General features: G+C 41.2%; 1 protein-coding gene across 1 annotated transcript in view; it reads left to right on the top strand.

Annotated features, from left to right (window-relative positions):
* LOC136878715 (uncharacterized) overlaps positions 1-13,765 on the top strand; it is a 225,841-nt gene that overhangs the window by 141,492 nt on the left and 70,584 nt on the right. Inside the window, exon 3 of the mRNA XM_067152163.2 lies at positions 11,405-11,531. Coding sequence (XP_067008264.2) covers positions 11,405-11,531 — 127 coding nt within the window. The remainder of the gene's footprint in view (positions 1-11,404; positions 11,532-13,765) is intronic.

Genomic DNA, 13,765 nt, shown 5'->3' with positions numbered 1-13,765 from the left:
CACTCCATCCTCTCTTCAACAACACGAACCTAGTACCCGCAAGTTAGGATTTGATTTCCTGTTTCTAGTTTGATTGGAATATTATCGTCTGGATATCTGAGGTTGTCCAAAATGTCTAAACATGAAGGCGTTTTGTGATTGTCCGTCACAATTTTTATCACAAGGAATCCACTATCCTCCACGGCTTTAATCACCTTCTGGAAAAAAATCCGCAGCCTTTTTCCAGTCATTCGACCGGGCCAGGAATGGAATGAATGAAGCCCCCATCTAGCAGGGAGGATAGGAATTGTGCCGGCTGGCGAAGCCTGTCGCACCCCTCCGGGGCAATGATTAATGAATGACAGATGAAATGAAATGATATTCGAGTGTTTTTCTGGAATTAAATATGACAGGGAAAATCGGAGTATCCGGAGAAAAATTTGTCCCGCTTCCGCTTTGTCCAGCACAAATCTCACATGGAGTGACCGGGATTTGAACCACAGAACCCAGCGGTGAGAGGCCGGCGTCTTCCGCCTGAGCCGCGGAGGCTCCATCAAATTCTGAAATAAGGTGTAAAGGCACAGATGCGAGAGTAATCTGAGGATATCCAATTACTTCCTTCATTAGGTCCTTACCTAGATAAAGCCGACAGCCGCTTTTCTCTCAATTCTCTTCTAGACGGTATTTCATGGAGTCGTATATTTTCAGGCTGCGAACAACCTTGCCGAGATTGGCAAAATGGTATACAACAGTTGAATATTTCGGGGAAAGAATCTGAAGTTTCAGTTCTACGAAAAATATACCTTGCACGAACGGAAAGTATCAAGTACCAACACCTTAAAATCACGTTTGAAATATTTATAAACATAACATAATTAATTCATTTCACAGTTCTATTCAAAATACATCTTGTACGAACGAAAGTGACCAGACACGTTTACTCATTGTACAAAATAACTCAGGTTTTCACACACATTCATGCACCAATAATACAGTGCTACACCCACACTGACAGCGAAGATTGTGCGTCTACTGCTGCACTCTTACGGCGATTTGGAGAACTATTGGTAGTCGCGCCTTCCTGTGTTAAACTAGTGGCATAGAGCAGGCAGTATAAGAGGATCGAGACGGCGGTGTTTTTTACAATCGAGCTTCGCAATCTTCTCACGTCGTAGCGCCAGTATCATCGTGATGTCCGCTTCGCTGATTGGTTCGTTTCGTAAAATTAATTTTACGGAATAGAACATGTCCTACTTCACGAAAAGTTGTATAAAAGGTTTTATAAAACTTGAATTTGACCGCGAGCAACAGAAATTTTATAAAATTAAATTATTGTACAATAAATTTGACAGAAAATTTTACCGTGAGCAACAGGCATTATACAGTTCTTACAATGGAAGTATCAGGTAAGACAGGTCGAAACCTAACCGGAATTTTTTGACGCAATCGTTATACTATAAGGGGACACCGTGCGGAAAACCAGCCTCCAGATGTAACTACAAGTCTGCTAAATCATGTGACAAATCTCTCATATACGCAGATCAATGGGTGGTAGCGCGAGTATTATACATGTACATGTTGGTTGGAGTGGACAGCCCAGACGTCCCAGGTACTCAAGGCCAGTGATGAGCGGAGCAACACGCGCTAGTCAACTGTGGGGTGCTTCACTGCAAACAGCAATAACGTAACAGTCTTGATGGTTGTTTTAAAGAAAAGGAAGACAGTGAGAATGAGTTTCTCGAAGGACGACGTTTTAATTCCTGTTAACGTAGTGGAGTCTGCAATGAGTTATTTCCTCGAAAAGGGGCTTTTGCTTTCCGCAGGAATTAGCTCGAAATAAAAGGAATAATCGTAGAGGAGTGCAACGTATTAAGGACGTTTCTATTGATGTACACTGGAGACGGTGAAAGCGACTCAAGTAATTCTGTTTGTAAAAATCTGCCGATCGCAAGTGAAGTTCCACGTCCGAGTTCGAAACTAGAATATGACTCCCCGGAATCTAGTGATGCTACGAGTCCGTCGCCATGCGATTCATCCGGTTCTAGTTATGTTCTTAATCCCGTAAAAAGTATGCGAGAAAATGTCAGAATGGAGTACAAGAGGAGGCCTGTAAACTTCTGGCTTAAAGAAGGTGGTTAAAAACCGATTGTCACTTTCACACGTCCGCAAATACAGTATGTACCTATTCTATTCGTACGGGCTGTTTGCTTTAGTACTTAGTAAACTGAAAAGGATTTTATTCACCCAACATACATTCAACAAAGCCTTCAGAAAACTTATATCTACTGTATCTGTCTGCAATCATGTTTACCAAACATACAGCTTCTAATAAAGAAAAGCGCGCCCATAATCTTGTATCTTTCCTATTCGTACAAGCAAATTGAACACTTGAAATAAACAAAAAATACAGGGTTCCTGGTACATGTTAGTATCTAGTGGAATGTCCCCTAGCCTTTATAACTGCCTGACATCGTCGCCACATAGAATACACTAATTTATTGCAGATGTCCGGGCTGTTTTTCTGCCATTCCTGAAGAATCACACTTTTAAGTTCCTCCTTCGTACGCACACGTTGTCTACGGAGATTCCTCTTCAACGTAGCCCAAAGGTGTTCGACGGGATTTAAATCCGGAGACTGGGGAGGTGTTCTAAATTGCTTAGGAATGTTCCAGATCAACCATGTCTTTTTAATATCAGCAGTGTGTTTTGGTTCATTATTATGCTGGAATATATAAACAGGTGGCATCCCCACATTTTCGGCACTCTGCTTCACGTTTGCCCACGGGATTTTATTATAGCCCTCCTTGTTCATTATTCCGTCGATGAAATGTATGTTACGCGCACCTCTGCCTGACATACAGCCCCGAAGCATTACAGACCCACTACCGTATTTTACAGTTGGGAGTGTATTCGCCACATAATGGTCTGTACCAATTTTTCTCCATATTCTATGTATGCTACCTGACCCAAGAAAGGTTTATTTTTGTCTCATCAGACCAGATAACATCATTCCAGAATTCTTTCTCCTTATTTATACGCTCCTTAGCGAATGTCAGTATAAGCCGTCTGTTTTTTATACTTACATATGGCCTTTTCCGAGTGATTCTTCCATAGTACAGGATCCGAAGGATGGTGGAGTTGCTGACCTTCTTTCCAGTTCGTTCCTCCACCAGTTGCCTCAATACTGCTGCACTTAATTTGGAATCTGACTTTATAAGCCGAACAACAAGCCGTTCTTTCCTTTCAGTTAAACACTTTCTCTTGGATTTCCTTGGCGTGTTCTTAATAGTGCCTTTGTGTTTAAATGTATCAACCACATATTGCACCGCAGAATGTGTTCTATTGACCAGCTGTTCAGTCTTTTGTAAAGAAAGTCCTTTAAGTGCCAGTTTAAGTATGGTGTTGTTGAGCTCCGTACTTAAATCTGAACTCCTACCGATGTCCACCACAGATACACTAGGAAGGAGACTATTGCACTTGATCAGTCGTATGCAGCCACTGAGACTTTTCCGTGCATCGCAACCAAACGGTGGGCATCATCCTGTCCATTTGTACGAATACAACTGATACACCCGTTTGTCGATGCCGGCACATTAATATCAAATCTTCTTGCCTGTATGTAAATTAGTATGGTTTTCACTAACGAATTGTCATTTACAAACCATGATTTTACCCGTAATATAAGTTTTATTTCACTTTTTCAATCGTTGATGTGAATATACGAGACTTTATAAGAAACTGAAGCCTGTACGAATAACAGAGACACAAACTGTACTTTAGTGAAGTCGGAACGATATCTTTACTTGCGGAAGAAGCAGTTGGAAAATACGGGTATGTCGGCAAGTCCGATTGATCATAAAATGTTTGTATAAAAAACTGTATTCCCGTTTCCAGGAGGCAAGAAGGGGAAAGTGAAATGTAAGTAATGAAGATTTACGACTGTGGGCTTTAGAAATTGCACGTTAACTATCTATCGAAAAAGGTAGTTTCTGTGCCTCTCATAGCTTGATCAGCCGTTTCAAGAAACAACACAGAATTGGGAGTAGAAAAATCACAAAATTTGTAGCCCGTTCGCATATTCAGGACGAAAAACAATAGAATGAGGCTGCAGAAGAATTTTTGGAGAGGGCTCGAGGGCGATTTCTCCATTACACCCCGTCCTCTATGTACAACACTGATCAAAATGGTACGAGCACGAAATGCGATCGAAAAGGACTTTTTGTAGATGAGAAACACACACACACGATAGCCCAATCGTTTAGTTCACTAATACACCCTACTGCCAACAATCAGTATGGATGGTTCTTTGTTCCCTAAGTAGCAGACCGAAATCTTCGGTCCTTAGGTTAAAAAAACATGTTTTTACTAGATAACATAGTTGTCACCGCCACAAAATCAGGAAATATGGAGAAAACAGAACTGAAAATATGGTTTAGAGAAGCCTTTTTCCCGTTCTCTGAAGACAACTGTGCCCTGCTTTTTGATTCGTGGACCACATGCAGTGATACAACTTGTTTTGAAGATATCCCTCCACGAAAAACAATAGAACTGCTTCATATTTCTTTAGGTACCACGGGCATAATTCAACCGTTAGACAAATTCTTCTTCCAGCAGTGGAAAGATTTCTACCACCGAGTAACAGCAATTCTTACTTCTCGTAATGATATTAAAGTTGAGGTTCACCAAAGACACAATCCTGAAACTGCAGTCTTTCATACATTTTCAGTTTTCATTTCCACGATTTCGGGATATGATAAAATAATAATGATTTGCAACGAATTACGCAAGAGAGCGTCCTCCCAAGTTCGTAGTGCTCAGTTAATACTGTTTGGATAAGGAGGGAAAAAAAACGTGTAAAGAACAGTGCGACAATGAAGTTCTAATTCATTGTGCTTAGTGTACAAAAAACTTGTGTTATCATCGTGCAATTTATACCAGTCATTTCTGCTATACTTTTGTGAGTGACTGACAAGTGCGTGAAACAATACCGCTTCTGAGCAGTTCGAGAGACTGCGTGCATACGCACCCCACCACACCAAAACTCCGAGCTGGCTCAGGGATGTCTAGCTGTGCCACCCATCATGCTTGCGTACCAGGATTCCAGGTACGATTTCGGAGCTTTACGATTAAATCTGGAGGCGGATTGTCCGCACGCTATCCTCTTACAATACTATGATTGTGCGAAAAAATTCAGGATAGGTTTCGATCTGTCTTACATGTTACTTCCCTTGTTAGGAAGGAAAATCCTAAACCCAACTGCTCGATTTCAGCTGTTTTCGCCATCAACTGAAATTGATAGTTATCTGGATAGGTATCTGGGTTACGGGTTGGAAAATCTGGTGGAAACTGCAGCATCAATAGAAACGGTAGAAGTGGTTAAGGGCTGTTGTATTAACCGCACTAAAAAAAGCTGGGTACAGAACTAAAAATTAGGCTACTGACCAATATTCAAATCCTAAGGAAATGGCTCTCCTTTCTATTAACAACTGTCTGAAAGTTGTCAAAATCCAATATTTGAGTTATCGGAAGGTATAGGCTGTAGTCTCTCGGATATAGGCCACACTGAGAATCAGTGGCGTAATTTGAAGGCAATAAAATTGAGTCAATTTTGAAATACTGCAGTTTTGTGGTAGAGCTGTCACAGTATGGTGATGCGTCAGGACAAAATCCCTTCAAGAAACTGGCTATTCGTACTATTAAAATGTCGGCCTTCCGCGTTCAAACGCCGAAGTAGAAAGGCTCTTTAGTCAACTTGGTATTGTGATGTCTGAACCGAGAAAATGAAAGCCGAAACAGTGGCATCCATCATATATATTGGAACCTTTCCCACCGTCCCCCATGACTCATGGGACCATGTGACAACAAACCAACCCTTTCGGGTCACGAACACATGGGACCATGCTCCACGGAAGTCGATAGTCAAGGGATCTTTTAGGCCTGTGCCGATTTCTCCTCATTGGGATTGTATATTTAATCCACTCACATGAGAGGTTATCGGCCATACGGCTCAGCTAGATCAAAGCTACTCTCCCGTTCCTGAGGTCTGAACACGGACTCCTCAGGGCCGAAGACCGTTCGCGGCATATAGAGGCTATCAAACATAAACTATCTTAAAGGCCTACAATGAACGGAAGAGGATTCTGGATGCATGTTTTTCGGTATAGATAGGCACGAAATCGTTTAGAACAATTTACTATTCACTCGGTGAAATATACAAAATTTACATACACTCTTGATACTTATTACACAATTGATATAAGCAATCACTTATTTCAGCAGCGGAAAAATCCGTGCTGCCACTGACATCAGCTGTTACCTCCACATTCCACAGACAAAATCTATGTGGACGGCAACGTTAGCTGGTACTTTCTCTAATCCAATAAATTTTCCTTTTTGACACAGACGTTAATATCCATATCCCTCTCTACCAGAACAGAGAATAACCGAGAGGTTGTTAATATGATCTCACTTTTTCACATACTATCACTTTGAATTGCCTGTGTCCTACATTGCTTACATAACTACTACATTGGTTTGGATGTATGCTACACAGATTGTTTTGTGTATTATCGAGATTGTTTTGTGCGTGCTATCATCCGGTTTACCATAAACCACTGAGTACGACATACACAATAAAATGACCCTACCATATTCACAAAAACAAACAAGCCATGTTTCCCCCAATGCGAGTATTCCATGGGACTGAATCCCGTATTACACGTTAAAATCTATTTACACAAAAGAAAAATGTCCGCTTTTTGAATGGTCGGCTAACTTAAAGTATCAATAAAGTGAATATTAAACAGGATTAATCCGAACATATCAGAAATCCATCACTAAATCACAGAAAAGAAAAATAAATGGTCTCAAGTCTTCCATAAAATTAAACACAGACTTGAACAACGAACTATCATTTGCAATCACTACCAGTGGATTTTCACGAAGTCTACATTCAAAACGACATCGATTACAAGTAAACAAAAAAAACACATCCTGGAAAAGAAATATCAAACACATGTATCAATAAATACAATGGCTGTAGTTAATCCGTTGTAACCCGCTATCTTAGCGAGCTGTTGATCCCTGCTGTGCTCACACGAGGTTTGAACCTGAGACTCTGGTCGTCTCCATCCAGGGCGCTGGAATGAAAAACCCTAACTAAGCTAATCATGTCTCGTACAGTAGTTACTCTCTACATTGTTTTCCGGATCAAGGCTAATGGACAGTGTGTAGTAGTTACATAAATTTTGTGTCTTATTCCACACAGTAGAACGCAACATTCTACCAGAAACGTTTTCTTAACAAGGCGAGCTCTCTTTCAGCTCTGGCTATAAATCCTGACCCCAGTCCATCCCCCTCTCGCACCACGGCGAGACTAATTCACCACATTCACAGGCGGCCTTCACGGAGTCAATAGCATCATTCAATATAGCTAATGCAGGGTCACCTGCTCAAATTAGCTCAATACGATAATGATTTATCTATTTTTATTACTCAGCCAGATTATATCAAAAACTCCCTCATTATACTAGCAGTTGGGATTTAACCCTTACACTTCCAATCGTATCCTCATTCATACTTCCAATCGCCTTTCCTCGAAAGACAACGTCTCCTAATTCCACCCGTGTGGGTATAGATTGTGTACCTGGCATAATATTAACTTGCCATTTAAAATAGATCGGCATGAAATCATCGATCAAAATATGAAAGGGAAATAATAATAATAATAATAATAATAATAATAATAATAATAATAATAATAATAATAATAATAATAATAATAATAATAATAATAATAATAAAAATCAAAATTAATTTAAATTATTAAATCCTGCCAAACCACTAACAGACCTACTACGTGTAACCTCACTAGTGTAGTGGAGGACAGGGGTTCAAACCTCGGCACTTCATTCCTTGAACCTCATCAGTTACAGCCAAAACTTATATTACCATGCAACAAACTCTATCTTTACGAACATAGTGCTGATTCTAGCCCAAGCCTTTCCTTTTATACGGGCACTTGTTGATGACTCTGTCACCTCGCTACCCCTGCGTAACTTAGGCAATCGCTCAGATGAGATCTACATCATTACTCTACATAGCATTCTACTCCTTTTCCCCCCATTTCCTTCTCAGCACTAAATAAACAAAATATGATAACATGCAAATATAGCCACTAAAAGAGGTCCCATATTCTATACACTAACATAGGATCACTCCCTTCCCATATCTAATTAATTAAAACCAAAATGAATAAAAGGATTCCCGACCATTCTTAGGCGGATTTAGCCTATTTAATCATGTTACTTATAACCCTATACTTCATGACTGTTATTTACAAAGGGAAATACTAGCATTGGAATAGAAACATAACTTTGTACTCAACGGTTGATGTCTTCCGCCCCATCCGGAGGTTCCGGAGGCCTACCCATGTTGGATTACTCCATGGCGCCGGATCCTGGAGTCCTGGAGTTCAGAAGTTCCATATCTTGTCTCGCGTAATCCATTTTAGTAGCACACGGATCACTGAAATTAGATTGTAATTTACACAATTTATCGATTTCTTGCTCACGTGTCACCATTCACTCCTACTACTTCTTCGTCTACCCACTGACAGTTACATGGAGATGGTTATACCGGCTACTTTCAGCTAGTCTACCCCAATTGCACTGTTACGCCGGGCATTCCCAGCATCCGCATGATGCAGAATTTTCTATCCCTATCTTCTGTATGTTTTAATAGTTCAGGAACACTTCTCACTGCCTGTTAATCAGTTAATAATCTGACCTGCGCTTTGTTCAGAAAACCGCGTAGATTTATACAGTTCTTTGCCTCTACCCTACCTATCTCGAAAAGGTCTTCGAATACTGTGATTCTGTCCCTCTCACTAGTTCATTCTTACGGCTAGAGCGTTCTCCTACAGAAGTTCTGCGTACAATCATGTACTCGTTGCTATACAAAATCCTACTTCATATTTCACGAAGTCTTAGTCTACTTTGCAACCGATATCTTAAGTACGTCTCATTACCATAATCTTCTGTTGCCTATCACAAATTATAAGCGAAAGAACTGAAAAATTTCACTCCCGCTTTGTTCACATAGTATAGAAAGGAGCGGTAATTCGATAGCGAACCGGCCGTCGCTTCCCGTCGAAAGCTCCTCACCGAATGCTCCAGCTCCTTAGGAAGTGCAAAAACTTATACTGGACCCGGCAGTAGGGGCGGCTAACGAGATCATCCCTCTCTCTTATTTCGACTGCTCCTGGATAAACCAGCCTGTCGAAATTAGCAATACGCTAGACTGTGTGACTTGGTTATGCACAAGTGCGCTATGTCATGCGGAGTTGAATATGTTCGGCGGATCCGCAGTAATTAATTAATCAGCTTGGAGGGGAAGTAGGGAATCCCCGAAGGCATCTGGCTTTTCACTAGGCGTACGTACGCTAACGCAGTTATATAAGTTGTTTACCAACGCCTTTCGCTTGGAGAGTATTTTCTATCCGAACTCCTGACTTTATAATTCCACCAAAATTCAGCACACTGCTCTGACGGGTGCAGTTTTGTTAATCAAGCCTTATTTACGCCGAAAATACATTAAATTTGGCCCGATCGCTTTGGCATCGCTGTACGCTGGCATTTGTTTTCCAATATGGAGTCGCTAAATAGTGTTCTTCTGCTGCTTCTTCTATGACGTGTTCCTAGTTCGGGGATTCTTTAAGCCACCCGGTGGGCGAGTGAAGGCGTCTCTCTGGCGGGCGTCCTGTTGCACAACCTGAAGCCACTCCCAACATCCACACAAAGAGAGCTTGCTGCCTGCTTCCTCACCAAGCATATCACTTGAAATAAATATTAATTGTGCCGATACGGTCACAATATATATGAAGAATGTCCTTAAGTGTCTATGGAAAACCTACCATTGAAGGTGGTCAGGAATATCGGTAAAAGATGCTTACTCAACAACGGCTGAACTATTACCTGATTCGTCAACAGCTCAGCAACCTTCCACTTCAGAGTCTACATCGTTTGCTGAGGAGGAAATGGAAGACGAAGAGGAAATTTTTTCTGCATAGGTATACTTATTTTAGTTATGTTTACTGGTAATTTTATGTGGAAGAATCCTCATAGTGACTTATATTTAAATTTAACTATGTTTAGAAATTTTCATTAAGGAATTTAGCGATATTTTAGGATGTAGAGTTGGGAACAGTGCAAGACTGACCCATCGGACCATTCTCAGTTTTGACTTGAGAGTGTTTAGAAAAGAATCTAATTCCCTCCATGGGAACTTAGAATTTCCATTGAGAGTGTTTCCCGTTACTTCGAACTTGAGCTGAAAAATCAACAGTGCGTCACAACTCAAGGACACATTTCTGAAATTTAAAGGCAAGCTGCCAAAGTTATTTCAGTTTTAAGTTCAATCCATGTATATGAGCTTATAAATATTTACTTACTCCTGTTACTAAATTGACCAAGTCCAGGTAACGGCGGATTTAGCGGACTTTAACCTGGGCAACTTCGCGCTATTGACAAAATCTCGAATCCTTGTTCCAAATATACAGAACGTTGTCCAATCCAAACGCAAATAAACTAAAACACGTCCCATGTCACGTTAGAGGATTTGCCGAAAAGAGAGAATAAATGTACTATCATTGTAAAACACAATTATTTTTGTCATCATATAATGTTTGATTACGAAGGCTGTGAATGCTAATTCTCCTTCATAAGTCGGATTTCACCACAAGCGCACCTACCATTTTGCTCCGTGTGCCGCGTGGCCGTAACCTGTCAGCATACATACATCTGTCTTTTTCATACACTTTTACTGAATATCGCAGTGGTGGGGAAACAACCGGAGCTCGTACTGGAGTGTCGAATGATCGGCATGACGACATCCTCAGCCGTATAGCCTAGACCAACGCCACTCGAACGCCCAAAATCTCACGCGTGTAAACTGAGGCGCAGAGTTCCTGTGCACAGTGCATCGGTCCCATTCGGCTCGCCTCGGACCAGCGCTACGTCCCTGGGCTACTCCGCTAAGCTCGGCTCAACTCGGCTCGGATTTGGAGCGCTACGGAGCAACTGAAGAAGAGGAAGACATGTGGAGCAAGCGAGACAGGAGTGGGGAAAGAGAGAGGCAGCGCTATTGCTCCAAATCGAGCAGTAGGGTTCTGCACTCTGGTCAACCAAGCGACGTCGTCTTTTGCACCGTGCACAGTTCATGCACCCTGAGAGGCCCTGACCTATACTGATTCCGTTTCCCATTGTACCAGACAGATAGAAACCTCCGTGGCCATTTCATTTCATTGATTGATTGATTGATTGATTGATTGATTGATTGATTGATTGATTGATTGATTGATTGATTGATTGATTGATTGATTGATTGATTGATTGATTGTGTTTCTCTCGGTGGCTGTATTGTTCAGGTACACGGTGACAATGCGGATACTGGAGAAGAAGCCCATCACGATAAAGACATACACATGGTGCTTCAAGATGCCTCCACGGTGTACAAAGTACAAGCAGCAAGTGGTGGATCATTACAGAATACAGGTGAGTGATTTCATTTTATATGTATACTAGAGTGTAATCTAAGTTGGGCGAATTCTTTAATTTGTGGTGATCATTATTGTTTCATGGGAAAGAACAAGTAGACAATCATCCTCTCTTAACCCTTAACAATGGACAGAGATAATGGTAACATAAACATGGATGCAAGGTCTCAGTGACCGCTTAGTTGATGATGAAATATTAGCAAAAGAAGTTAGTCAATTTTTATTTATAAAACCTCACTTTAAAGTATCAAAAACTGCATTAATATTTTTCATTTGACAGTAAATAATAGAGATATATTACGCTTGTAAATTCTAACTTCTGCAAACAAATGTGTTCAAATTGCAAACTCTGAAACATTTTTTTTTTGCTAGGGGCTTTACGTCGCACCGACACAGATAGGTCTTATGGCGACGATGGGATAGGAAAGGCCTAGGAGTTGGAAGGAAGCGGCCGTGGCCTTAATTAAGGTACAGCCCCAGCATTTGCCTGGTGTGAAAATGGGAAACCACGGAAAACCATTTTCAGGGCTGCAGATAGTGGGATTCGAACCTACTATCTCCCGGATGCAAGCTCACAGCCGCGCGCCTCTACGCGCACGGTCAACTCGCCCGGTAACTCTGAAACAAACAGCTGTATTTATCATTCTAATTTGAATATTAAAGTCATTCACCTGTTGTTGCATTTGTACCTATAGAAAAACATTGCGAACTCTCAATCAACATATCAAAACTGTTTGATATAGGTACTATAGAATCAGTCATTATCCTCTATATCCTGTTTTTAGCTGGTACCAGCATAAAACAAAATTACTTATTATCTCACCAACATTGATACTAATGGCAGCTAGTTAATAATAATAGGTAATAATAATAATAATAATAATAATAATAATAATAATAATAATAATAATAATAATGTGATAGTGTCCTCTATCTTAATGCAACGAGCAAGTTAGCTTGGCCACGGCCGCAAGTGACGTCACCGAGTTAGGGCCCCGCCCGCTCGCCGCGCACCAACCAGTCAGGATTGTGCTGGATGCGCAAAGCAAACCCCTCTGCCACCACTCTGTCCTCTGTCATCGCCCTGTCCTCTCACTGGAGGACTCCCGGCGGCGTGAAAAGAACTACACCTTGAACCTAGATCATTTGGAATCGAGGGACTCTAGAGAATTCTCCTTTCGCCAATTATCTGGAAAGGTTCCCTATTTAAGTCGGACCCGACGAGCTCAAGTGGTTCAGTTTGAGTAGTGGAGTCCTTTTGCGAAGTTTATGTTGAAGAGTGCTGCTGTGAGGCAATGTGTTAGTCAGTAGGCAGAGACTGCTGAGTGCTGTCAGTGGTGTGTGTGTATACTGACGACGAGTACAATATGAGTTGAGAGGGTCAGTCTGTCTTTGTCGTTCAGTGCTGTTGTGGAGTTGCGTAACGCAGTGCAACGAGTGCTGTTCTCTCTGTGAAATGAGTGTTCAATCTGTTCTGCCTGTCACCGAAGAGTTGAGTCTTCGTGCCCAGCTGCTGTGAATGAACGTATGTCTCAGGTGCAGCGTAATAGAGGTCGACAAGGCAGTGAACGAAGTGAACGGACAGTATACGACACACAGCATTGTGAGACTACGTTGTTCGCGAGCTGTGAACTAAGTAGCTGTGATAAAGACAGCCAGAATAATTGTGGAACTGACTTACAGTATAAGGGACAGTAGCGGGACAGCGTTAATGTGTTCTGTGTAGCTGGTGTGATTGTGGTAGATTATAAGCGAAATAGTGAACAACCAGTGTGACTGAGTTAGTGAGAGCAGAGAGAGGAGAAACTTATGTAATTATGTGTACTGTGGAGTACCAACAGAACAGTGAGGGCACCCTAGGGTGGCCTTAATTAATTACCAGTACCAGTGCGCTTTATTGCGCTTCTCACCTGCTCTATTTGGGAAATAAGTATAAGAATAATAAATTTATGTGCAATAATAATATATTAATAACAATAATAATAATAATAATAATAATAATAATAATAATAATCGTATGTTATCAACAACAGTGGTGCAGGCCTGAAGTGGTGCTATCTAGGCGTCCTGCCTACTAATTTAGACCTTCCTGTTGTGCTACTATCTAGCAACGAAAGCGGAGTTCTACTAGAATGAATATTATTGCTGAGTAGATAATTTTTTCTAGTGACACTAAGTGCACCACCGGAGATGTTTAACATGCCAACGACTATGACATGGAATGCTAAGATT

This window comes from Anabrus simplex, chromosome 1 (genome assembly GCF_040414725.1).
Source record: "Anabrus simplex isolate iqAnaSimp1 chromosome 1, ASM4041472v1, whole genome shotgun sequence".
In the NCBI taxonomy this organism is placed as follows: domain Eukaryota; kingdom Metazoa; phylum Arthropoda; class Insecta; order Orthoptera; family Tettigoniidae; genus Anabrus; species Anabrus simplex.
Note: the sequence above shows the minus strand (reverse complement) of the source record. Positions and strands in the feature narration are given on the sequence as shown.